The sequence below is a fragment of the Haemaphysalis longicornis genome, unplaced genomic scaffold (genome assembly GCF_048455015.1).
Source record: "Haemaphysalis longicornis isolate Haplotype H1 unplaced genomic scaffold, Haemaphysalis longicornis Haplotype H1 scaffold_1, whole genome shotgun sequence".
NCBI lineage: Eukaryota > Metazoa > Arthropoda > Arachnida > Ixodida > Ixodidae > Haemaphysalis > Haemaphysalis longicornis.
The window spans coordinates 408392136-408419457 of NW_027526203.1; the positions used below are offsets into that span (position 1 = coordinate 408392136).

The 27322-nt window shown below is 46.7% G+C and overlaps 2 protein-coding genes across 2 annotated transcripts in view; one reads left to right on the top strand and one right to left on the bottom strand.

Annotated features, from left to right (window-relative positions):
- Positions 1-10172: 10172 nt before the first annotated feature.
- On the top strand, positions 10173-12812 carry LOC144155474 (tRNA methyltransferase 10 homolog C-like). The gene has a single exon (XM_077686940.1). It carries the CDS (start codon positions 10263-10265, stop codon positions 11430-11432), a length of 1170 nt encoding a protein of 389 aa, XP_077543066.1. The 5' UTR covers positions 10173-10262; the 3' UTR covers positions 11433-12812.
- Positions 12813-15972: 3160 nt separating this feature from the next.
- The window catches only part of LOC144155472 (L-fucose kinase-like), a 53761-nt gene continuing 42411 nt past the window's right edge, over positions 15973-27322 (bottom strand). The window contains exons 25-27 of the mRNA XM_077686938.1: positions 25835-25937; positions 22104-22327; positions 15973-16404 (exon numbers count right to left, since the gene is read on the bottom strand). Of these exons, the coding sequence (XP_077543064.1) occupies positions 16330-16404; positions 22104-22327; positions 25835-25937 (402 nt within the window). The 3' untranslated portion in view covers positions 15973-16329. The remainder of the gene's footprint in view (positions 16405-22103; positions 22328-25834; positions 25938-27322) is intronic.

The following is a 27322-nucleotide window of genomic DNA, read 5'->3' on the forward strand; positions in this document are numbered from 1 at the left end:
GATGGGAGGACTTCATGTCGATCGGCATTTTTTTGACAATAATTGCGTGGAAGATAAAGGCATTTAGTGTGGCTCCCCAAAGCTCCTACCAACCGGATCTCAATCCCTGTGACTGCTATCTCTTCGACCTCCCCCCTCCCCCCTACCCCTCCTCGGATGAAACATCAATCAAAAGGGCGCCATTTTGGTATTTCGGATAATATCCACAAGGGGATGATAACCGACGAGCTAAAAAGTATTACATTGCAAGCCATCCATTCCTGCTAGCAATAATAAAAACAACGTCTCCATTGGTGCGCACCACCCCAGATGAACTACTCTGAAAGGGAATTAATTCCCAAGAACAAATACCGCGAATGAAATAAAATCATTCTCGTTGCTTTTCTGTCGCACCTCCCGTATGTTAGTAGTAACGCACATTAGAAAGCTCTCCCCGTCCAGAGGAAATTTAAACGGGTTCGATCGTGCTGAGAAATGGAGCCCAAGGTTTCGCAATATGAATTGGTGGAGCTGAGTCCAGGTATATATTCCCACTTTGTTTACAGAACGTGTACTAACACATTCTGCGCTGCACGGTGCCTTCAAAAGCGTTATCAGGCCGGCCTAATTTTTATTAAGTTTTCTATTGCCACCAGTGCGCGCATTTTGTGTTGGTGTTTTTTTCTCGAGTATTTAAAAAATTAGTTGACAGTCAGCGCAGTGGTCGTCTCCCTTTTAAAGGGGTCATGAAGGAAATATACGAGTCTGGTTCATTAAAAGAACTGCTTTGTCCCAATAGCAATGCTACCATTTTTATCGCAAACTTCAAAGACATAATAGAGATATTAAAGAAAACACATGAAGCACATGACCCCAGTCGCTTTACGGCGATTTCTCTATGACGCCGTGTAGAACCTTAGTGCGATTGACGGCCGCCCGGCACAAGCCACCGATTGGGCGATTGAATCTGGGCCTCTGGTTCCGTTTTATTGTATTGCTTCAATGCTAACGCGCAGTGAACAATAACAATGGGCTTCCTCAATTATCAGCCCCGGATCATCCGCGGACTGCCCGAGACGCGATCCGGCGCTCGATTTTCCCATGTATTCCTATGGGGCTTCCGGTCCGAGGGCAGTCCTCGGACTGCCTGCGGACCGTCCAGGACTGGTAAATCAAGGAGGCCCTATGTTGTCAGTGATAGTCCATATTACGTCACTCTTGCACATATACGTCACTGTAGCGCGAAATTTTGAAAGTTTTCAATATTCCTTGCGTTTTTTCTGTTGGTTAAAAAAAAAAATCTTTGGTGGCTGGAATGGAGCTGAGTGAGTAACCAGAGGCTAGTTATTTCAATCTGAACAAAGTTTTATTTTCATGGCCCCTTTAATTGTTTGCGCTGCTGGAAATGACCCCCCCCCCCCTCATTTTATGGAACAATGCACTTGGTAACGGTTGCGATGCTCCATCGGTGCGGCCCCTCTATGTGGGCGAATCATCCTCGAGCTTTTTTTGGTGTTTGTTTACAGCCTGTACAAAGTACACAACAGCTGGGGATTCCACAGGGTCGGTTGCGCTTCATCCCGATACACGTGGTATAAGGCGAGTGGGTCTGTTGTCTGGCCAGCTGACCGCCGGGACCTTCCCAAAGTCATTACAGACACTATTAGAGGTTTCCACCTTCGCATGAAAACTTATTGCCACTGCAGGTAACAACTCTCGTATGCGATATCGCCAGTGACCGGCACCGGGATTTTTAGACGCGCAGCCGTGTGGGGACGGGGAAAAATTACCGGCTCACTGCGGAGAACTGACATCGCTTCGAGCCCTGTTTATTTTTCAGGCTCTACAACGATTAACAGGCGAAACGCTGCTTGTTGGTCTCGGCTAATATTTAAATCATCTTTTCATCACAATTACATCTTGGCATGCGAAAAAATCAAGACGTTCTTGAAGCTATAGCTCTAGATATACGCATACTTTCGATTCGGGTGGGAGATAAAAAATACCGAAGAGATCCTTCGAATCGTGTTTTGACTCCATCGCGTTAAAGTAAATCGCCGTGAGTGCACCGAGTGTGCATGATTTGACTGGTAGGGTTTATTTCGCAAGCCTCAATTGTCGTCGAGGCATTCTTTGGACAATGGATTGAGGTCGCGCTGGCGAGTAAAGAAACCACTAAAATTCGAGAGAATTGTCTGATAATGCGTATACGCATTCTTACGCCACTTGTCCGTTTTATTAACCCTGCATTTCTTTGGTGGCATTGAAGGAGCACACCAACCCAGACAGCGTCTTTTTTTGTTTTGTTTTTGTTTTGATTTTTGTGGAGTTAATCGCGTGAGGGCGCTAGATTGGATAGATAGACTGGATTGGATGAAGAACGACTTAGAAATATATTGATGACCAGAGATGGGCTGCCAGAGTGTTGCGGTATCTTGACATGAAACGCGTGGACACACAGTGGAGGAAAAGAGCCAGAAGGCTCAGGGCAAAGTACATGAAACCTGGAAGCGCAGGGGAAACGACCAAGGCAATAAAAAATGAAGTGAAATAATCAGAGACAACGACCTGGAAAAAGAGGATGGACGCATATAAGTCCTTAGATATATACAGAATCTGGAAGCGGGAGATCGTGAGGAGAAAGTTTTTTTATACTAACACCAACGGTAGTGCATTGCTTTTTGGAGTCCGGCCGGGTTTCTTCCGGACAAAAACGCTTATTTGCGAGCCGGTACAGGAAGAACTGTGCGCAGGTTGCGGCAGGGAGCCAGAAACTATGCGACATATAGTGACGGAGTGCAAATGTATCCGTCCAGTCCTCACTGAGGAAGACATCGAGCTTCCGGAAGCCCTTTGCTTTAAAGTTAACGGAAAAGAAAATTCGACAAGAGTAGATGTTAGTAAAAGAAGGTTAGAATTTTGGTGGGAAAAGAGCAGAGAACAATTTGGGCAGACATGCGAACATAGAAGTCAGACTAGCACGAAAATTCCATAAAGGTTTCTTTTGTTCTTTTTTTTCTTTGGCGAGGTGATTGTACAGTGACGTTACGACTAAGGTCGCTGTGCAACACCACCCGTTACAAAGGGGAAGCAACTAAGCATCATCATAATCACCATCAGACCTTGTTGTTTCGTAAGGTCGTTTCCATTTTTTTGTCTTTTTATTTTGGTTGTTTTCTTTAGTTAATCGCGTGAGAGCGTTGTATCAGATAGAACTCGCCAATTTCGTTACTTCGTTCTCAGCTTTTTATTTTTATTTTTTTCACCTCCCTGCGACGGACAATGGCTGCCAGATCAATAGCCAAAATGCAAGATTTGGCCAAATTGGACGACTTTTCGATTCGTTTTATTATATTTGTTTTGTCTTAGTTCTTCTCTATTTTTCTCACACAATAAATTAATTATCTATACTTACGCTGCCATGAATTATCGATAGAAGGTCTACTCAAGCAGTTACGCAATTTTGTACAGACACAAGGCATTACACTGCTATCCTTGGGTAACGGAGCAAAGAATGTTCACGCTATGGAAAGCTCCCTCCACGCTTTTGACAAACTGCTTCTAGCTGCCTTTCTTTCCTGTTCTCCCCACTCCTTACTTCCTATCCCATTTCTGACCCTTGACCGAGGCCTCGGGTTATGTCAAGGGGACTTCTCACCCTCTTATTTTTTATCAATGAACGTGTTTTCAGGTATCCCTCCACGCTTTTCGAAGGCTAGCGAGGACGCGCAGAAAGCGCGAGCCAAAAGCACGAGCTCCGCGGTGTGACGCATTGCTCTCCGCGAGGGAAGCGACCTTCCCGGTGTGTTCGCGCTCACCATCGAAGTTGTCGGTCGTCGGACGCATCACAGGGAACCGCGGGAGCCCCGTAGAGACGAGAAGAAGCCCGGGAGGAGTAGTCCGGCGCACTCTCGTGCGTCCTTACTACTCCTCCCACAATCAAGCCAAAATAAGAACCATACTTGACCGTATATTGGCCGCTCGAAAATGCGAGGTGCTTCCCAGATCGGCCATATAAATGCCGTGTGGTGCGCTCGCCCCTATTTCAAGTGACCGATAGAGAGGCCCCATGTATGGCTTCCCGTCTTGGTTCAGCATCCCGAGTTGAGACTGAGGATACGAAGCTGCAATGAATTACGCAAGGGCCACTCGTGGATTAAGTAGGGCACATGCACCGGTCACATTAGTGGTGAAGGGTGCGTCAATGGCCGTGTTATTAACAGCGGAGCTGTGGTACAAGCCGTAAGTTTGGTGTTGCAGGAAAATAATAGGAAGAAAATGCGAAGCGCTCGTAAGCGCATGACAATAGCTTTAGCAAAAAAAAAAAAAAAAAAAGTTCAGGGAAGCTCGCACTCATCGCGCGCAGGACTTAAATTGCGATGCTGCTGTGATCATTGACGGACACAAAGTTGAGTTTTAGTATCGTTGTGTTGTCGTGGTTGACGTCGTCGGAATGGCCAGAGTGAGCTCGTCGTTTTGGTCGCCGTTTAACTTCTGCGGCCAGTGGGCATGCAGATACAGATCATATGGTATGGGCCTGCCAATATAATCCCGGGATAGTGAGTGAGTGAGTGAGTAAGAACTTTATTAGAGCACCCAAGAGCGAGTCAAGGGGAGGCTACCCTGTTAGGGGCGCCAGTGAGATAAAAGCCAAAGTGAAGCCAACGAAGGAGGACTGGGAGGCGGCTCTGTCCGGCTGCTCGGACCTGGAGTCTCAGCGGGCTCTCGTCCAGCGGGCACGGGCGGTGGCCTCGACCAATGGGATCCCGGACTGAGGAACACCACCCACGCTAGAGAGGCTTAACAGCCTCTCCCTTCCTTTAACTCTGTCCTGTACATTAATAAAGTTTTTCTTCCTCCTCCTTCTCGTAAGCCACTCTGCAAGTGCGACTTATCGTCTTGGATGCTTAGCACGCTGAGCCTCTCGAAGCGCGGCCTCTTCCTCAGCCGTGCGAACTATGCGCGGCCGGGCCATGTGGAATCAATATCACCTACAGCAGCTTCGGCATTCAAGTCGCGGCTCTTCTACGGTACAGAGCGCATGCGCATGACGACACGTGGAGGAACGAATGAGGGGCGTGCTCTATGATGCGTCTTTCTTGCTCCGAGCAAGTGATGCCATGACACTGCGAACGCTGGAGTTTTTTGTGGCCAATGTTGGCCGATTTCCCTTAGTGGGTATGCGCTCAAGGCACGCGTGTACGAGCGCTCGGCATTTTCTTGGTATTTCTAGCTGCGGACACCATCTACAAACTATTTTCTCAACAGCTTCGCTGTTAAAACAAAAAAAAACTATTACGGCAACGAATGGTCTAAGCATGAGGAATACGACTATATCGATACATATGACGATGACTACTACTCAGGGCCGAATTAACAGTGCTGAAGGCCCGGTTAAAAAAAAAAGCCCCCCTCCCCCCCCCCCCCATCCTTACCGCATTACCCCATCGCCATTCTTGGTACTTCACGCTTTTTAGAATTCACTACAAAGAACATATATATATATATTTACTCGCAGAATCTCAGGAGTGTGTATGAACATCGCATGGGTGTCCACTTTCTCGAAGAGCACGTGGAGAGATTTTCATCGGAATTTAGCTATACCAGGAGACGAAGAGCCATATTAGCATTAAGATTTGTTGGGCTAGTTGGTTCATACGGAAAGAAGGGCAACTGCGCGACAAGGTAAGGCGAAAGGAAGGAATACATACGACCCTTAGAAGTGCGATCTAAGTGTCGTATGTGTTTCTTCCATTCGTCTTAACCTTTAGCGAAGTTTATACTGGTTTCAATACAGAACATATTCCCTCGAGAATCAGGAAGCCCATTCGAAAAATGGCTTATCCTATCTGCTTCACTAATTCGGCAGCGCACGCTTTGGTTGCCTGCGTTTGAGCGCTGGCGAGGTAGACAGGTGGGCCTTTTTCAGAAACTGTATAGCACATCCTTGCAGTAATACGTTACCAGTCATCCGGATATTTTGGGATTTCATTCAGCAACAAAAATTTAAGCTCTCTCATAAGGCCGCGTTTCTAAATTCTGATACTATGTATATTGTATAAGCCGATTGGGCACAACAAATAATTTAAATGGTTTATTATTCAGATGGTTTCACCATGCTGTGAGCTAAATCTTTTAGAAGCGGCGGCGCATATAGAAACCGGAATAAATAGCGAACTTTCGCAAAAACGTTTTTAATAACACCTTGAAATAAACAATCATGCATATTATAACTTGTTATCAGATCGTTTACTTTTTAAACAGGTAGTTCATTTACATTTTTGCAGGAAATATGTACTTTTATGAGTGTAGAAAACTCATTCCTATTGGAAACGCCTTTTCTGTGAATAAATTGCGGAATAAATTTACCTTTTAACAGAAATATTTTATTTCAACACAGTGAAGTTTATGCGTTTCGCAGATATTCAACCTTGAAATGGGGCATGTATACGTATCATGTTTTTTTTTAGTTTTATTCATTTTTTTAAGAAAAGAAAGAAAGGCATGCACGTTTTTACAAAAGTTTTCCCGCCTTTTGTTGGGATGGTTTGTTGATGAGATGTTACACATCGATCCTTCAAAAACTCCCAGTCTGGCTGCTCTCTGTGTTCATCAGCTGAGCTGGGTAAGCTCAGTCGATCTACGCGATGCATGGTTTTGGGCGAGAGCAACGTTTTTATCTCAGAATGGAGAACTGTGAGCTGGCTTCAGGATTATGCACATTACGCAACTAGCAGCCTTTTTAAAGCATTCATTATTGAATAGATAATCTCTGTTTCAATCAGGGGAAGTCAGCAGGAGGCTTAAACTTTTTGGGAACAAACCACGAGGTCTGCCATTTTTTGCAGCCTTGGGGAGGGGGGGGGTAGTGAGGGAGGGGGGTGCTGAGCCCTGGGGCCCGGTTCAGGAAGGAGCCAAATGAGGTAGCAGACGATCAGAAAATGTGAAAGCAGGTTAGGAAACAAATCCAACGTTTATTGGCAACGATGACCCATGGGAATATTTTATTTTTATTGGTAACAGCTGCTATGCAGCTATTTGTGATCATCGTAAACTAGGGACAAAAAGGATTTTCTGATCGTCTGCTACCTCATTTGGCTCCTCCCTACCAAGAATTCCCATCGTACGTTTCGCTCTGCATACCCAAGGTGGCACCGACGTTCCCAACAGGGTAGAGTTCCTCTACATAGCTCCCGCAGGCGGGAGCTATATACAGGAACTCTACAACAGGGGTGGATCCAGGTTTTTTCTGAGAGGGGGATCAGCTTCTACCAGTGATGATGATGATGATGATACGGAGGAGGAGTAGCCCTGTTTATTCATGGATATTTCGGAAAAGTGAAAATTCTAGAAATAAAAAAATAATCATCAACTAGACCTTTTCTACTACCTGAGGGGTTATCTCCTTGGGGCATAGGGTCAGGACATCCGGACCCACCCTCTGGATCCGCCAATGGTTCCAAGATCAGCTTGCACTAGCTCGCACGTCCAAATCGGCCGCCATTTTCCCATAGGCGAAAATCATTTTTATTTATTTTCAGGATAAACAGGTAAGTAGCGTCGGTGTTACCGGTGTCAAACAAATTCATCCCCAGCTTTCTCGCTCAAAAATCTGAATTCTCAGGAACCTTGAGGAACCACTGCAGGAAAGTGATATTTCGCATGGAGCAGGGAGTCGACTTGGACATGAACACTGTGAAAAGAGTTTCCAGAGCTGTAAATAGTTTTTGCCTTACTCGCTGTCAAATGTTACCGCCCATACATTTCAATGGGATAGCTTCCTTGGCTCTGGAACGTAGTAGAGTTAAGCGCAAAACTTGAAACTCCGCACAACGAAAGCTGCCACCCCCAGTATTAGCAATGCCAAAATTCTTTAAATTAAGCTAAATAACTGCAGAGTAATTACTTTTGAAAGAATTGCTATGAGCCGGAAAGCTGCAGATGTACACCACAAAATGTGACCTTCGTGGGAAGTTTGAGCGCTCGGTTCGTTCAGGAAACTTTTTTAAGTGTTTCAGTTATCTTCGTAACACCCTGTACATTGCTCGTGACCTGTAGATGGCTTGCGGGCGATGTTTCCACACAGCCGGTGTCCATAAAAGCTCTATACGTATGTTCGACTGTTCTTTTCGACTGTCTTGGCGGGTACCCGAGCAGCAGAAAGTGTCAAGCCAAAGCATGCAAATTGTTAGCGGCCAATGTGTATGAGCTTTTGGCAATACCTCGGCCGCCATTATTGGCTGGTGTTTGGGAAAGGTGGCAAGCCGACCGTTGGCCAAGCTCTGGAAGGCCAATATTGGACAATGCTTGTCAAAGCATGTTGGCATGATAATAAATACCCATACCTAGTGTCACTAGATAAGATGCAGAGTATCGTCACTGAGGCATGCAAGTGAGTAACAGCGGCCATTTTGTTGTTTATCAGTGTTGCCAGATTGACGCTTCGCGGCCTCACCGATAACTTGGTCATTTGTAAACAACACTGCCGAAGGCGCAGCAACAGAGCATCTTCGGACCCACTTGTGCAACTGAAATACTGCAAGCGCGTTATCTTTGATTCGCATTCGGAACGACGCGAGTCGCGCGTAGCCGCAGAGCAGGGAGGACGAGCTTAGACTACCGCAGTTAACCGACAGAAAACGCATAAACAACAAAATGGCGGTGCCCATGAACCGTCGCCGTGTAAACAAGTGTCACGTGATGCGAACTGACCAATAATCACGGCGGGGGCACGGAACAATAGGAGAAAAGTGTGCCCGTACTCTGTAACCTAACCTTATCTTGTGGTGTTGTTATGCCTTGCCGCCTGATTTCTGTTTTATAACTGCCATAATTCAGAAAATTATGTAATGCATGCAGCTATGAGTTCCCTTGCGGTCCGATTTCTGTTTCATATAAGCCATTATACAGAAAATTATCTAATGCACGACATGCCTTACATGATTTTCTGTACAATGAAATCTATAAAATAGATCGAAATCAGGCCGCAAGGCAACTCATAGAATATTAATTGACTATAACTGCGCGCATGCATTTATACATTAAACAAGTTTCTCAACAAAATTTTCAAAGACTTGAGGAGGCGTTTTTCAAGTTTCTACGTGCATATATGTCTATGCATAGTAACTTGAAAAACATTTGAGCCTCAAGTCTACAAGTAAAGATCTCGCAAATCCGATCAGGACGGTTGAATTCGTAGTGCACCTCCGGGACGCACGCACGGGCCGTGCTCCAGATTCAGGAGCGACCCGCAGAGTTTGCTGCCGGGCGTGTCCCCTCTGCTAGAGTGAACTAGAGTATTCTAGTTCACTCTACCTCTGCGCTAATAATTCTACGACCTGCCGTTTCTCCTTTCTCATCACCTCTCGTGAAACTATTGGACACTATAATTCCTTGAGAATTAAGGTAATAAAGTGCAATCGGAAGAACCTTGGTGTGAGATAAAGGATTAACAGACTCTTGGGGATCTATTCCGTTCTTTTGTTGAGTTTGCGAAAATATTTGTCACGCAGTTTCAACCCCTTCCGGTGTAAGCTGTTGTGCAGCTAGCTGAATTTATTTTGCTTAAATTTCTCCGAGTTTTTTTATCATACGAAAACACGGGTGTTTTTGGCATGTTTGCGTTCGAAGAATGAATTAGAAAGGAAAAAAAAAAAAAGCTTCACATCTGTAATTTGCTCTCCACTGAAAAATGCGGTCTTGTAGTGCCCGTGCACGATCCACGGTTGCAACTCTCAAATTATTTGCTAAAACAGCAGCGACAAAATTTTGTCCCGCCTAAATCATTTATGGGTGGCCTAAAATCTCCACGCCGACCGCATGTCGTGCACGCAACTGCACATACGCGTGTGTTTTCATGCTTGTGCTTATTACCCGCCGTGGCGGCTCAGTGGCTAAGGCGTTCTACTAATGAGCCCGAGGACGCGGGTTTGATTCCCGGCCGCAGCGATCGACCGCTTTTCTGCAGGCGAATAGCAAAAACGCCTGTGTGTTCGATATTTCGGCGCACATTGAAGCCGTCCAGTACGTCGCGCCCCATCGCCTGCGTTGCGTCGGCGTTTGTGCTCATTGCTCTGGACTGGAGCCACTAGATCAGGTTTATTTAGTGGCTCTACTCTGGACCATTGCCGGACCACGTCTAAACATGGGTGCTAGACTGCAGTTTTGTTGGCAACACTGCTTGAACCCACACTAGGCCAAGCCAAATCAAGCCACATCCATGTGCGCTTGCATGTGCGCTTGCATGTGTAGTATTTCCAGCGCAGACGGAGCAGAACTGTGGGATGGCTCTTCGACTGTGTTTGTTTTATTCCAGGGCACACCAGGCTATAGACACACTGTGCTACAGCTGTTGGAAGATGATGTGTGCAACATCAAAAGTGCCGTTTAGGCCAGACAGGAGACTGTGCCTTGCTGTGTCAGAACACGGACATCCCAAAACGGATGATGGAAGTGACAGTACTGACGAAGGTTTCCGCGTATACAGAGTGGCTGACTTTCCAGACCTGGAACTCGATAAGACCGACAAGGAAAGGCTGCGGCTACTGCTACGCCAGCACAAGCTGAGGCTTAGACACGGAGTGCCGGCACCACAGGAATTGTCAACACAGGACGTGCTCGACCTGCTCGCGAAAGACTCCTTTAACAAGCGGAGTCGCCTATTCAAGTACCTTTTCCACAAAGAAGAGAAACGCTTGCGAGAGCAACGGCGCGTACTTGGTGGCGTCGTAAGCACGAAAGCAGCGGAACCGAAATCAAAGAAAGAGTTCGTTCCGCATTCGGCAGATCGTATTGAGGAGTATCACCTGTTCGGAAACAGTTTCCTAATCCGCATCCGTGAGGACACCATGAACAGATTTTACGAATCGAGACAGATTCCGGCAATCCTGTTTGGCCAGAGCGTCGTGTTCGACCTGGGTTACGACGAAATTATGACCCCGAGAGAATGCAACAAGGCCGCGAGAGACCTCCTCCTAGCCTACGGGTGGAACAGAAGAAGTAGAGACCCATTTCACCTGCACTTTTGCAATGCAGCTCCAAATGGGGTGACTGCGAGGATCTTGGAGAATGCTCTCTTCTCTGCATCCGAACTCCCACTGCTGTCAGAACTGACACCGCACAGTTACTTGGACGTTTTCCCGAAAGAAAAGATTGTGTATTTAACACCAGACAGCGAGAATACGCTGGACGTGTTCGACCACGACGCCGTTTATGTAATCGGGGCGCTTGTGGACAAAGAAACAAAGCCAGGTATTACTCTTTCCAAGGCAACTTCAGAAGGACTACGGACTGCCCGGTTTCCACAAACGTTTGCTTGGAACTGGCAACTAGAAGTAGCGCAACCACTGCACTTCCCACATGTTCTCAAGATTCTGCTTGATTTGAAGAGAACTAACAGTTGGGAGTCTGCCCTAAGATTTGTAAACCGAGTGATGACTGTCCGACACGGTTAAGCTACAGAAATCGATTTAATAAATATTCCAGGAAAAGGTTTCGGGTGGTTCGCAGGCTATGTCAGCACTCGGTTGGGTGTCAGGGAAGGGTTTCTCAAGGAGCTGAGAGAAAACTTGATTTTGGGGCTTGCAGAAAGCCTAGGGAATGGCGAGTGATAAGTTGGGTCGGAGTTTCTAGGGAGCCTCATTTGCTCGCTGGTATGAGTGGAGATATATGTTGTGAGACGGTTGAAGGCCTCTCTACACTCTGTGCTAGTTAGTGTCGTGCTGCGTTCTTTCCTTGTGTTGCACTGTGTACAAGCTGTGAGCAGGGTTAGGACTTGGTGCAGGGGTTTGGCGTACAGGTGCACTTTTTTTTTTTTTTTCAGAATGGTTAGTTGGAAGTGAGTGTGACTCTACCATAGCTGATACTTCAGATTGCCCAGAAAGCGGAAAACCTTTTTCAAATGGGTACAGGTCGGTGAGCACTCTGTTTAGAGGCTTTTTATCCTCTAGTTCTGCTGAGGCAGTTGCTGACGGTTGTGAGGCAAGCTGGGAAGAATGACTGGACACACACACAGGTTGAAAGCACTTTGCATGTGTGGCCTGGCACCCACGTTGCACCGATGTGTGTGCCAAGGGTTGCGATTTGGCAGGTAAGAGTTTTAGTGCTGTGGACCACTCTGTTCTAAGTTTTCGGCATTCCATGGTAGACTGGAAGTCGGCGTAAACATGCAGACGTTTAGAGCGAGGGCATGCAAGGGTGTCATGCTAGGTAGGTGCAGACAGCTGTCGGCTTTGCTTGTGTGGGTTGGTTCTGCAAAGTATCCATTGAGGTGGGGAAGCTCAATTTGTGATTTCTGGTGCAGACAGCCACAATCTGAGAAACAATGTAAGCACCCTTTCTATCTGCAGTGTTCATACCTGTGTTAAAGGTCTATCATGACTGTCCTAGCATGAAATCTGCTGTTCGTAGATATGGGACGTGGGAGTAAACACTAGCAATGCCTTGCCAACCTTTAGAGGAAAATTCTTAGCAGTTGCGGCTGAATTGCTTCCTACTATCATTATTCAGTTAGGCTGGATTTGCTGGGCACAGAAAGTGATTTTAGGAAGGGTGACATTATGGTCTTGATGGGGAACACAGGCGTTTTTGTGCATTAACATGACCATAAAATCGCACATCGTTGTCTGGATACCAAGTACCATTTGTTGCACTTATACAAAACCTATTCTAACAGGCCAAGCATGACAGATGCTAGCCAGCTTGTGTCGCCCACTGTAACACTTCTTTTGTGTTATGCACCACAATGACGAATGTGCTCTAACTAGCCCAGTTCTATGTCAAATGCATGGGCACATTCTATTGGACCTATCCAACATGTCAACGAAAGCCTGGCATCGCTTCTCTCGTCTTTGGTGGGTTTCCATGGTTGCTGTTCATTTCCACTTTTATTTTTGCTTGCTGCCCTCTCCCCAGTTTAATCATACCACAGGGAGCTTAACACAACACGAAAAGCACTTTTAGCAGCAACTTGCCATGTCAACCAAATGACAGTGCTCAACTCTACGTTGTGTAATGGTGATTTGCTGACGCTGATCAGGAGCAGTGCTTCAGGTAGCCAGCTCCAAGAGATTTGATGCACGGGCCTTTTCTATGCCTGAGCTGTTGGGATGCAACCTCCACTAAGGAACTCTGCTCTTATCTGGTGCTGCTCAATTACCTGGTCATTTTGAAGAGAACAAAATGAACTAGTTGATCTATGTCCTCACTGGATACTGTAGCCCAAATGAATCTTTTGTTTCAATATAGAGGAAAAAACAATAACCTTCGTTTATTACAGCTACTATAAAACAAAAAACCACAGGCATACTTTGCAGCTATTTTGCAAAACTGCTACGATTGATTGATTGATTGTAGGGTTTAACGCGCTGACGCAGCACAGGCGATGAGGCGCGCCGTAGTGGAGGGCTTTGGATTAATTTGACCGCCCAGGGTTCTTTAACCTGCGCCGAAATCTCGTACACACGGGCGTTTATGCTTTTTGCCTCCACCAGAAAAGCGGCCGCCGCGGCCGGGACTCGAACCGGCGTCCCCGTGCTCAGCAGCGCAACGCCTTAGCCACTGAGCCACCGCGGCAAGTAAACTGCTACAATGATGCAAGACTGGTTTGCAATGTGATTTTGATGCTGCCTAAAACTGTTCACAGCTTGTCTGAAGGGAGTATTCAGATATCTTGACTGGGAAAACACAGGATTACGGATAAACGGAGAATACTTGGGCCATTTGAGGTTTGCAGACGACATAGTCTTTCGAAGCGAGTCTACAGAAGGCCTGCAAAAATACTTTGAGGAACTAAATTCAGAAAGCAAGGCCGCGAATCTAAAAATAAATATGATTAAGTCAAAAGTAATGATGAATAAATATGTCGAAAGGGCCCTGTTCAGCATATGAAGAAAATGCTAGAACAAGTAGAAGATTATAACTACCTGGGTCAGGTCATCTGTGCTGGTCCCAACCACAAGAAAGAAATCCAATGCAGAATAGGTATGGGCTGGGGTGCATTAAGCTAACTCCCACATAATGTAAAGTAAGCTACCTCTATCACTGAAAAGGAGAATAGAATCCCACATAATGTAAAGCAAGCTACCTCTATCACTGAAAAGGAGAATATACAACCATGTATGGAGCAGAAACTGGGCACCTTACTAAACAACTTGAAAGCAAACTCGGGTAAGCTCAGTGGTACATAAGACGACGAATGATACGGGTAACGTTAAGGGAGAGGAAATGGGCTTCCTGGATCAGAGAATAAACTAGAGTAGAGGATATCATAGTTCAAATAAAGAATAATAAATGGACTTGAGCTGGCCACGTAGTTAGGTGAAATGACAACCGGTGGACTATCACAGTGACAGAGTGGATGCCAAGAGAAGGGTCTAGAAGAAGGGGAAGGCCAATTACTCAATGGAGGGACGAAATAAAGAATTTTGGAGCCAAATAATGGATTCTAGTGGAACTGGACAGGAGCAGTGAAAGTCGATGGGCGAGGCCTTTGTCCTGCAGTGGACCTAATAGGCTGTTGACAGTGTTTGCAATCTGTTATTAAATGCTGCCCTGTGGACTAGCCAGCATGTTGTCACCCTGCAAAAATGGAGCTGGGACATGACGCTTGCGATACTGCTTCTTTAAAAAAGAAAAAGCGCATTGGCTAAAAATACTTGCGAACAGGTTGCACACTAAGATTTAACTTGCCTATTCTCGTCAGTTCCTGCAGGGCATGCCCATGCCCCCTCCTCCTTCTGAATGTGAAATGGCATGCAGTTGCTGTGCACAACCTCAAGGGTTCAAGCTCAGGCCTGTAGCTGCATTTGATAGATGTAAAAAAAAAAAAAAAAACCAAAGTGGCAGTTTTCACACAATTTTATTGGGAGTTATGAAATTGCCCAGTTTTGCAATTGGAAGGGAGAGTGTTCGAGCTTGTAGGTTTCGCTTGCTTGCTACAAAAATAAGGTCTCTCTTCCAAACAGGGCTAAATTGGGAAGCATAGCCTGGCGTGCACCGCATCTATACTGCTTTGTCCAGATGCACATCAGAAGTGCACGCGCACATGCACACCACTTGAGCTCTTGCCTGGCTCCATCCCTTAGACTTCACTCTGGCTTTGGTATCCTAAGCACTGCAGTTGCTTGATTCACTCGACAAAGGCACACTTGAAGTGCACTGCACTGTGCAAATGCACTGTTTTGAGGACACCAAGAATGAAATTAGTAGTTTTTAAGATTTCCTAAACAAAGTGTGAGGGTAGACAAAATAGCCTTCCAAAATGCCACTAAACATCCTCATGTTAAAAGGCTGCCAGTCTACGGTTAACGGCAAACTGCAGTAAAAATTTTGACCTCTTGAACACCTACCACCATTGTATAGCCTGATAACAAACTACGACACCTGACATTGGGCAAGCATGCCACCAGTCACCAGTAAAAGAAGAAAGGCAATTTCGGGACCGTAGTAGAGAAAAGCACAGCCATCACAAGCAGGTGCAAGTGACATCGCAGCCAACCAAGCGGGCCACTGACGGAAACAAGCCTGGCCAGGCAGCTGCTCTGGTGAAAGTGTGCTCTCAGCACAGAGCGGAACGTGTTCTCTGACCACATAGCTGGCCGGTGGACCATGCATGCTAGGATATCACTTCTACTGCATGGCTGTTTGCATGCTATGCCAGCAAGGGTGGTGTTGTCTGCTTTGGAGCTCTTTTAAATGCTTATAACTAGGCATTTCACAGACCTACCGGTCGTGTCCCGCTTGCTTTGGCAGTACTTGCTGCATGTTCAAAACAAATCTGGTTGAGGTGAAATTTCGCTGCAGTTGGCGTTTAACAAAGCACAAAAGATGCTTCTTTATTAACCTCGTTGCTTAGTTTCAGAAAATGAAAGAGTGCAAACTAAGATGAAAACAGAACACAGAACAGGCATTATATAATGCATGTACCAACTTACCCAACAAGTCTTGCTTGTGACAGTGTTTGATGAGAGAGTAGTAAACTAGTCCAGATTCTTTTTTAGATATTTTTATTCCAAACACACGTCATGGGTACAAAGTTTCGATTGCTCCCATTTAAAAATACAGTTGTTCCATCCACTTTTAAAATATACACATGCCTTTAGACTTCAAGGACGCATTGTAAAAAGTAGATATGCCACTTTGTACAAACTTCACGGAATGTGTACAGGAGTCTTGCTTGCTAAAATCCCCTCTTCACCCTATAAAGAGTATAACATATATATATATATATATATATATATAACCTATATATAGTATAACAAAAATAACTATGGCAAGCAATTCCTATGCATACCAAAGCAAGAAAAGTGAAAAAAAAAATTGATGTATGTAAATTCACTGAGCAGTTGTGCCTTATTCTGGATCAAGACTCAGCTTCAGACCAGTCATGTCAACTTCCACTTCGTGTACCGTAACCTTTGACATCCCCTGCATAGAAAAAAGTAACAAGGTTATGTGTTGGGAAACCTTATTGAGAGAAGCACCCTTTTGCATGCAAAACAACCAGTCTAGAAATGCAATCAAGAAGTATGATGTGGCAACAGTCAAAAAGCCCACCATGGTGTTTTCACTGCACTGTTCCAAAGACAACTGAACCTGAACTGCTCAGTTGAGTGCCATTAACTGCGAGCATGGTGTTACAACACTTGCTATTTCAGTAGCATGAAGCAGCAAGATATTATCCCCACTGGGAGTGTGCCAACTTCACTGACATTGATCATAACAGGTGGGAACCATGCAATCGAGGTATCTTTTATGCGGCGACACATAGAGCTGCTAAGGTGTCCTGTCTATATTGGCATACTTGAAGAACACAGCTATAACTGGCATGTAAAATGTGTGGACATTGAAATAAAAAAAGGGATTGGCCTGACGGGGGAAGGTGCAACAAGTACCACCGAGCCTGATGAGTTTTTCCTCTCCAACTGAGCATGTTGAATATCAGTACCGTATTTACACAATTGTAAGTTGACTCGAATGTAGGTCGACCCCCAAAAATTACATCTCTAAAAAAAAAAAAAATTGCGAGCGCCGCGTAGAAAATCATATCACAAAGAAAAGCTCTTCCGTTAACCCACACGGCGGCTCTCCACAAGAGCCGTGCGCTCGTGGTAAGCGCGGTAGATGTTAAAAAAGAAAAGCTTTTGTATAAGCACCTGGAATAACAATGCGCTGTAGGTTGAGCGGGAAGAATACATTCGCTGCGAGATGACAACCATCGAAGCAACCGGCAGCGGCCACTGCCGCGCGATACCAAAACAAACATGGCGGCTACGTTAGCGCCGCGCATTGAATCAAGGGATTCGCTAATGCTCATTTTGTTTGTTTTTTTATACGAATAAAACACTTCTTGACGCGTTTTTGCACGCGATTCGTGCGCGTCGGCGTTGCGCGGGCGACTTTTTGACGCCCGTGGGCGGCAGCTTCTACTGCTTCTAAAGGCCGAACCTCATAGAGCGTTTTTTCACGCGATTCGCGCGCGTCGGGCGCGGCAGTGGGAGGAGCCTGACGACTTGCCCCAATGGGCAGGCACGCTCTTCAAGCCGGCAGTTTGAAAGCGCTTGGGGCAGCCGGCTGGCGCCGCCGGAGACGTTTAGGCTTACCACGGTGGCGGATATTTGATTGGCGCTTTCCCTAGCGGATGATGCTTTATAGTGTCGTTTTCAACCATATTATCAGCTCCTATCCTGCACAAACGCCTTCGTTTGCGCCTTCAGTGAAGCTACCCGGACCTCTTCGCAGCTGGTGACGCCGCCATGTTGCTGCCGCCGATCGCGTAGCGCACGCGGGTGGCATTCGCTGCAGTGTCAGCGGCGCATTTTCGCGAGCAGAAAACGTCCCATGCGGTTCACACTTTCGACCATAACCATGGGAACGAGGGTGCAAAGCTGTCCCCCCCTCGTAGCAGCCCTGATTTCTCATTTCTCTTGCCGTGACTAGCGGTAGACAGTTCGATTTCGATTCTAAGTCGACCCCCCAACATTGGATTGTCAAATTTAAAAAAAAAAAAAGGGTCGACCTACAATCGTGTAAATACGGTACTTACTCTACAACACCGCCAGAAAAAGACACTTTCATCACACTGGCCTGTCACAGTGACATAGTAAAGTGCTTGTGCATTAGTGAATACGGCAGTAAATTGATGGATGCAATTCATGTGTGGTTGTTTCATAGGGACGTTGATCTACTGGCAAATATTAAAACACTTAATTTAAAGCACCGAGTCACTAGGAACTCCAGATATGTTATTGATAAGGCTCACCTACCGATCACCGGCAGGTGCATACCATTTGCATGCTAGCGGTGTCAAAACGAAAACATGAAATTTAGAAACATCCACACTACTACCAGAGTCCTTCAATGCCTTTCTGGTCATGAAACTTCACCGTCACGCTATGGGAGAGCTTTGTTCGCTGCCGCGCCGCGGCGCTCGTGTTGATCGGGGGGCAGCCGGGGGCGTGGTCAGAGCGCGTTTGGCAGGGAATGGACCACGGAGTAAGATAAAATAGACGCTCGCCGCCTTATCAGCAGTGTGCTTTCGCTTTACGTGTCGTGGGCCGCTCAAATGGACTTATCATTTTGTGAGTGGCGAAAAAATTTGGTGCGAAGGGGCATGCTGCTACTGCATTCCTGCCTGCCGGTCTGGCTGCAGAGCAGCGGCGGACGCCCGATGCCCTCCGATCTGTGGTTGAACCCCTCGCGGTAGCCTTTGTCCCCGTACGAAACTTGGCCGGGAGTTTCATGACCAGAGAAGCATTGAAGGACTCTGCTACTACTGTCAACAATGTCTTCAAGTGGAAGCTTACGTCAAAAGTTGAGTGCCCAGCACCAATAATTGAAGGCATATGCAATACAAAATACGTTCTAGTGGTATCGCGTTGGTAGAGCAGTGATACAGGCAATGGGAATGGTGGCATCAATGCTGATGTTCTGGCTGAAAATTTCTAGGGGTGTTGGCACCAACGAAGCGGCGTGTTTGACCAAGGTTTCACTGTGCTATTCTTAGACTGTACCCGTGCAAGGGAGACGCTTGTCCACCTAGTCAAGCCTTGGAAAAGTGCCATAGAGAGCTTTCACTCTCTGTTGTGGCGAGTAGGGGTGGCAAGTAGGGGAAATTGACTGTCGATAGGCACCACAACTGTGCCTTTTTTTCAGTGTAGGTAGTCCCTTCATACACTTGTAGCTGCACCACTCATCATTACTAGAGTGAGGTCTCAAGTGGTGCTTGGCGTGTAAGACATTATCTAGATGCTTTTCAAGGTGGGGACACTGTCCAGTGTGTCATCCCCTAATAACATTTTATGCCTTGAACCCTGGCCAAGCACTGTGGGAATCACGTGTGTCTTCTTTGTCTTCTTGGTAAGCAGACAAGGCGCCGCTACCTTGATAGCAAGGATGCACCGAGCGCATGTACACTTACGTGCGCACTGCACATTCTTCCTGCCGGTGGAGATGAAGCATGGAGCACTGGCCTTCCCTAGTGGCCTCCTGCTCAGGGGTGGAAGCAGGGTCTAGCTTTTTGGAGCAGGCACGGGAGCAGCAAAAGTCTTATTTTGGAGCAGCTTTGGAGCAGCAATAATCCCATTTTGGAGCAGGTTTGGAACAATTTAGGGGCTACTTCGGAGCACACTGACGGCCTTAAATAATGCGACTGAGCGCACTTTTACGAGCAACTAATCCAAAAACTGCATGAAAAACAGAATTGGCAATAATTATTTAGAAGGAGCGCAACAAATTAAATAGGAGCTGGCACCTTGATATTACCCTTTCCTCGGGACTGAAACCTGCCTTTTGCCAATTCCTTAAATGTAGCGACTTTTTGGCCTTTATTTGTATAATAATCAACACTACGTTACTAACAGTGGCTGCTTTTTTAATTTTTTTGGTAAAGTAGTTTCGAGCTAAAACAATCGCGTGCAGTGCGCCGCCCCGCTGCCGCCGTCACCGCAACCGTCAAATCAGGCGTCGTGAACGTGCCCTACCCGAGCGGCGCTCGCCGAGCGCGCATCGTCTCGCATCGATATTCCCCAACACGAAGACGGGCGCCATACAATATGATGCTGTATTCTTGCTCCGTGATTTGCAGCAAGCTGCCGCCGCCGCGTCGACCGAGAAGGCAGGCATCATAGGCAGGCAAAGGTAGGCAGCGAACGAAGATGGCGATTTCACGACGCCTCATTTCGTAATAGACGCGAAGGCGAAAGCGGGCACGGCATCCCATCAAGACGCCCGCTTTCGCGGTCGAGTCAAGCCTCGTCGGCGCGCGAACGAGTACGGCGGCTGTGTGGCGCGCTGCACGCAACTGTTTTAAAGGGAAGTGATAGCGGCCGCCGCAACACTCTAGAGGAGCGTGCGCATGCGCTCAGTATCGCAGAAGAGCCCTTCGCGCGGAAGCTCGCGTCATCGCGGTTCTCTGTTCGTGCAGGTCCCGAAAAATTAGACTTCAATCACCACAGTAACTGCAGTAACTGCGTACTTGCGCAAAAATAATAATAAAAACAAACTACTGATGCGACGGGTGTGCAAAGGGGTCGTTCGTCTTACTTCGAGCAGCTGCAAATTCCAGAGGCCATGCCTCAAGTTATAAAACTAGATAACCTTTGAAAGTACTTTTACTCATGCTGGTGACAGCCTTCCGGCAAAGCCGCGGCGATAACAACGTTGCGATAAACTCCACGAGGAAACCACGAATGCACCGAACTGCCGTGGCTATGGAAGCGGCGTGGATGCGGCTGCGTCTATTGTGTAGCCAGCGCTCAGTGTTGCCCGCGGATGACGGCAAGACTCGGCCAAGTTTGGCGTTTTATGCTCTCAATGAACAATAATCACGCAAATTGCCGTTTCTGCGCAGCTTGGCGCAGCAGGGCAAATTGGCGCACAATGGCGCAATTGGCGCAGCAGTTCCACCCCTGCCTGCTCCAACCAGCACCCTCTTCCCCCTTGGAGAGCCTCCTCTCCCAACCGAGCTGACAAGCGCAGTGAAAATGCTCTCTCTAAGGTTTTTCTGCCATGGCCTGGAACCACACGGGTCAAACTAGAAATGCTATATTCCTCGACCATGAAACGAGGCAAGTCCTTGCAGGACATACTAAGTCTTCGGCCGCAGACGGCTCAGAGAGCTCATGGAGACATCATGTCTTACCCAAGTTCACGACACACACTCCAGTGAGCTTTCCACATTTTAGTTAAACATTAACACAAGGTTTGTTGACTTTGCCTGCCTCCTGAGTGCTTATCGGGCACCTTCCAGTGGACCATCTTAAAAACAAACAACTGCGTGCAAATTAACGGGTACAGGAACACATGAGGACCACACATGTTCCTGTACCTGTTAATTTGCACGCAGTTGTTTGTGTTTAAGATGGACCATTACCAACTCACAAAACTTTTAACCCTTTTACCTTCCAGTGAATCGATCGAACCCTTAGCAGCATCCTTGTGACACCGTGAACTGTACTGTAGCTTTGGTGCTTACATTCTAGCGTCCTAATCATGTATAGCAGCCTCTTTATAGCTGCAATCACTACCGCACTTTCGGAATTCCAAAGGACTAGATGCGATTGCATTATTACATTGTGGAGTGGGAACTGACCGAGAGGGAGTGGTTTGATATCGGCAATATAGATAGGATTAAAAGAAGAGCCTGCACGATCCCTCTTTTCATTAATGCCTTAACCAGGAGTGAGACCGAAGTGATCATACCCTTAATTCATGTTGTAATCAGCAGGCACATCCACATGAACCTGCTGCTCATGAATCACCGGGAACAGAATTAAATAACCCTCACTAACAACTGTTACCCTGTTCATCATTATGAGCTTGATTGGGGGTGGGATTTATGCAATCCTGCTCCTTATTAGCAGCCGCAAATGCAGCGACCTCTCTAAAGTAACTAAACACTGTACATCAACATAGAGAATACCACTACCATCAATACAGAAGGAAGTCTTCATTCTAGGCCAATTGGTTAGGCAGTAAGTGCGCACGTGCAGTAGTGGTATCCGACTGTCGCCTTTACCACAGCTAGGGACAAATTCACATTAGCGCCGACACCAGAAACAAACACGGTAAGGTAAGGGAAGCTCGCACGACAAAAGAGTTGCACGCAGAAAGCCCTTGTTCCTTGCCTTGGAGCCATTCAAGAGGCTTCGAATGAAGTCCGCCTGCTGAGGCTTCTTGGTGAGGGCACAGAGGAAGCCGCCTCCACCCGCACCCAGAAGCAGCTGCCCGTGCACGTGCGGCCGCAAAATCTCCATGAGGCGGCCCACAAACAACGGCTCACATCCGTCCGCCAGGACTTTTTTTAGCTGCCAGTAGTGGTCCAGCCACTTGCCGATTTCTTCCAGGTCCCCTGCGCACAAACCTCTCATCTTGTCACCACGCAAGCCCACTCCTCTTCATTAGTGTGAAACGAGAAGACCACTTTTGCAGGCTGCTCAGTGCTTTTGTATTGGGGCCCAGATACTCTGCACCTTCCATTCAGCCTTGATCATTAGAGACAGCAGCAATGCAAGTGCAACATGAATGCACAAAGAGCATTTTTCTCGTTTGATGCAAGGGTTGAGAGATTTAGGAACAATGCAGAACAATTCTGTGTACTTTCACTACAAAAAATGGCCCAGAACAAGCTAGGTAGAAAAAACAATGCGACAAAACAATGCCTACAAAGAGAGAGACAATAGGAAACATTAAGGCAATAAACACAGGCAGAAAAAACAACAGGTTTAATGAAAGGAGAAGAGGTTGACCTGAGACACAAATCTTTTAGTTTAATTCAAAGTTTACAACAGGTGAAAACAGTTAAGGTTGCGAACTAGGCAACAGAATGAAACACTGTTTATGACAGCAAAGAAGTGTGTGGAAGATGGACAAGCAACGCTTGAAAATGACCGACGCAAACTGCCACTGCAATGAATGGATGGACAGTAACAAAATTATACATTTATGATGGCTTGCTAAAACAAGCTTGGCAGGAAGTTCTACCTGCACATGCTTGACAAAGAATTGCTAGAGCAGACATTATGGTGCACTGGCATGCACCTTTCAAGTAGCATGCAGAAAGTGCCAAACTGACATTACCCCTAATTGCAGGTGTAAGCCACTTTTGGCCAAAACATGACAAGGGCAATAACATGCCTAAAATGCCTGCAGAAATAGAGTGAGTTTTAAAACACCCTAATTCATGCTGTTACCAGTTGTATGGTGAATTTTATCACAGTAAGAGGCTTTTATTCTTAAAAAGTTACTATAACACAATTGCTCATTTATGAAAGTAAAACCTACACTTTTGAAAGACATTGATGAAAACCCAATTTCTCTGCAACTTTTAGAACAGCTCTTATTCTTTACTCTCAAATAAAAAAAAAGACCGAAAAGCAATGAAAAACCCTCCATATAAGTAACATGATGCAAGTAACTCCCAAGAGAAAATGATAGCTAGTACCAGCTGGTTTATGGTTGAAGTCCTAGCAGGTTCCAGCTGGGTCCATATGATTCCAGCTGGAAATTTAACCATAAACCAGCTAGTAACCATAAACCAGCTAAGCACCCAGTGCCAATTGCCAAGAAGCATATTACAAGAAAGAAAAAAAAAAAGTCTGAGGACACCTGATCACTTCTTATGGGTTGTGGACGCAAAAGCATGAATGTCTAGATGAACACCCGAAACATCTTGCATCCGCCTCGTGTTGTCGAGGGGCTTTGTAATCTTGCCTAAAAGATGCTTCGCTTTGCCATACACCTTAATTCTTTCAAATGGCTTTGATCTCCGCCTCCTACATTGTGCTGTTGCTCATTCCTGCTGCCACGTGTTTGAAAAGTTGACCATGGTGGTGAATTTCGCTGCTTGTTTATTCTTTCGTTTGGCCGCATTCTTCTGCTCCCCTCACCTGCGATGTACTGGTGTGGACGATTACCTCTCGCTACTGCTGAGTTTACGCTCGCGGTTTGAAACATCTTGTGCTATAAATGCCACAAATGTTTCTGAAGGGGCCACCCCTAGCTACTGCCAAGTTTGAGCTTGCACTGTATGGAATGCCTCGTGATTTCAGTTACTGACACCAGACGACTGCTTTTAAATGCGAATGCATTTCTTAGTCGAGCCATGTCAGGCGCCGTGCGGCGTCCACGCGCCCGCAGGTGTTATCTCTCCGCTCTCACCCCCTCTCCCATAGCAACAGCTGCGAGCGCGCGCGCTCCTCCTCTCCCCTAGCAACTGGAGCAGGTGGTGCGGGCGGATCAGCGGCGAGTGAGTGGAGAGGAGGAGCGCGCTCGGGCGTGTGAGGGCGCTCGCATCGCGGGAGCTCGCCGGAGATCCCGCGTGTGTGGGAGAGTGTAGGCGAGGGTAGGCGCGGTGCTTCGGTGCTTCTCCTCTTGACGCTCGCCCCACTCTCCCACGCCTGCATGCTTCTCAAAGACCCTTTGACTGTGCACTTTACCGACCACAAGGCAGTGATCGTGGCCATCAAGTACAACGACAACACAAACATGTGTTAAATAAATGGTTACGCTACAAATCACCGTCTCCTCATTAATTATAAATTCCGCGCACTCTCGCGCAAAAGAAATGCATTCGCATTTCCTCACGATTCCCTTCGGGGAGGTGGGGTGAATTTTTTTAGCTCAACGGGCCATTTAAGGCGTTCCCCTTAAAAATACAATGCAATTTAAGTCTCAACAAATGAACAGCACAAAAAAATATATACATTTTGAAGTTGAACAAAGTTGAAGTACAAACATAAACAGCCAAACACGGCTGTTGTTCACAAGAGCTACAGTCGAACCCCGCTACAACGAACGCCGCTTCAACGAAATATTTCCAATTCCCCGTCAGCTAGCCATAGAAGTCAATGCAACAAAGTCCTCGCCACAACGAACCATTTGTCAGGCTTGCTTTCGCTTCAACGAAATTTTCGATGATTTGGGCTGGGTTTGAACAATTATTTTACAATAAAATAAGCATAGCGCCAGCTATCTGTAACTTTTTATACATTCAGGACGCTTAGTTTCACCGAAAATGCGCGTTGCGACCACACCGCCACCCAAAACAAAACAAAAAATAACTCATAGGCGCACGCCATTGCTTGATGGTGATAACGATGTGGCTGGCCATCTTTACGCGAGGCGCAGGCCCGCTTCGCCAAGGCGGAGCCCCAGAGCTACAGCCAATCCGTATCCAGTTGAAATTGCATGAATGTGCTCCGCTGCTGGCGCGGTGCCGTCATGTATGCGTTGTGAGCAGCTGTCCTTGCCGTTTTCCTTCTACCATTCTTCATAGCCAAGAGCGAAAATCATGTTTGCACGTTTGGTCTTGAAGCCTAGTCATCCTATCTTAGTCGCGAGCGCGCGGTCATGTTAAATGCAAGCGCGCGCGTCTTGCCTGCCAAGGTCAGTAGCTGCCGTGCCCTGTCAGAGGATAAGATAACGGCACTGCTCCTGCCACAAGCGAGAGGGGGGCTTCCCACGGCCTAGCAGCTATCTGCAAGTAATCAGCTCGGTGGACACGCCTTGTTGTACAGCGATACGTTTTGCGCCTGCATATGTTCACCCCCCTCCGTAACGGGTTCTTTGGGTGGTGAAAAAACACATAACCATTGGTATGTTTGTTATCCGAATAAACATGAGTTATTGCGCGTAACTCCTTTTTCTAAACATTGTATTATGCTGCCAATGTTGCGGAAACGCACGGGGCTATTTTTCTGGCCTTTCCGTGGTGTGTTGGGGCAGATTTCGCCTCAACGAATTTTCGCTTCAACGAAATTTTTCGCACGTCCCGTCAATTTCGTTGTAGCGGGATTCGACTGTATCACTAAAGCAAACAGTAGTTTGCAAGCATTAAAATGCAATATATTTGACTTACCTCTGAGGAAGGACTCTCTAACATTCGTCCTGCACAGATGCAGGAGCTCCTTGAAGCACGACACCACCTTGGTATCCCTGGTATACCAGTTCCGGATGACAGTCTGAAATAGGGCATGGATTTCATAACTATGTCTTATGTTGTCAGTACACTGAAACTCATTTTCATCCAGTGACTTACCAGCATGAAGGTTTTGGCTACTTCTTAAATGCATTAGATTTGTTAACAATGCAACTGAACTTGAAGAAGGAAAAAGAGGACGAGTGCTATGCTTTCTCTTCCTTTTTTGCCCAATTTAGCTGGCTGTTCACAAACTTGATGCACCCCATAAGTGCAGCAACATTACAGGCATTTCGTATAAGCGGTGATGGAAAAACAAAGTGACTGAGCAACAACAAAATATTAGGATTGCCTAAGTTCTGCTTGAGCTGTATGCAGTAAAACAGCTTAGAAATGAATACCTCTGGCTTTAAAAATACGCATTAATGCCAAACAAGCAGCTTCATTGTCCTAATCTGCCATGGCAGGAGTAGAGCACTGCACGGGCCCGGGCCGGCCCGAAAGCCCGGGCCCGACCCGGCCCGCGGGCCGGGCCGGGCCGCCCGAAGTCGATTATCGGCGGGCCCGGGCCGGGCCCGGGCTCAGTGCCTCGGGCCCGGGCTGGGCTCGGGCTCAGTGCCGCGGGCCCGGGCCGGACTCGGGCTCGACGCCACGGGCCCGGGCCGGGCTCGGGCTTGAATTCATAGGCCCGGCCGTTAATAGTTCCGACGTGAAGTGTAGAAAAAAGCATAAAATTGAATATTCTGAGTATACTTTTACGCGCTTCTTGGTGTTAGTTGTACACATTGTTTTGAAAACGTGTTTTGCTAGGGCTGATAGTCACTATACTGTAACTTTAATGACATTTCATGTGCTGCATCAAGATTTTATGATGTGCTGCATCAAGATATGTATAACATATCAAAGATACGGTTACAAGGAATGCCCTAGAGGGGAAGGAATTAATTAAGCCACCCTAAAGCTGTGCACCTATGTCTATGTACGCGTGTTTTAGATGCCGAACCAATCTTAATGCGGCTGCCATGGCTGGAAATCAAACTCGCGTGCTAGAGAAGCACCACCGCTTAACAACCACTCCAGGGAAAATATTTCAACGCACGCACATACGCGTGGATTCAAATGGAGAGCAAGAAATTTCATTAATACCAACTTGTGACCGAAACAACCACATGAAGTTGCCAAGAGTCTGGCCATCAAAGGTGATGGTGTCTCTCGTGTAAGAATACGAGCTATTATTACGCCCATGTGGCGTGAACTGCAGACGGTGTGACTAAACTACGTGTACTTTTCAACCCTTTTTTTTGCGTTACAATTCAGGGCGTGCTTATACAGACTAGATGCTCCGTCTGATTTCGCGCTACGAAGATACTCGACCAAGTATAATAAACTAATTTTCTTCAACGTCTAAAACCACGCCTGGTCACATAC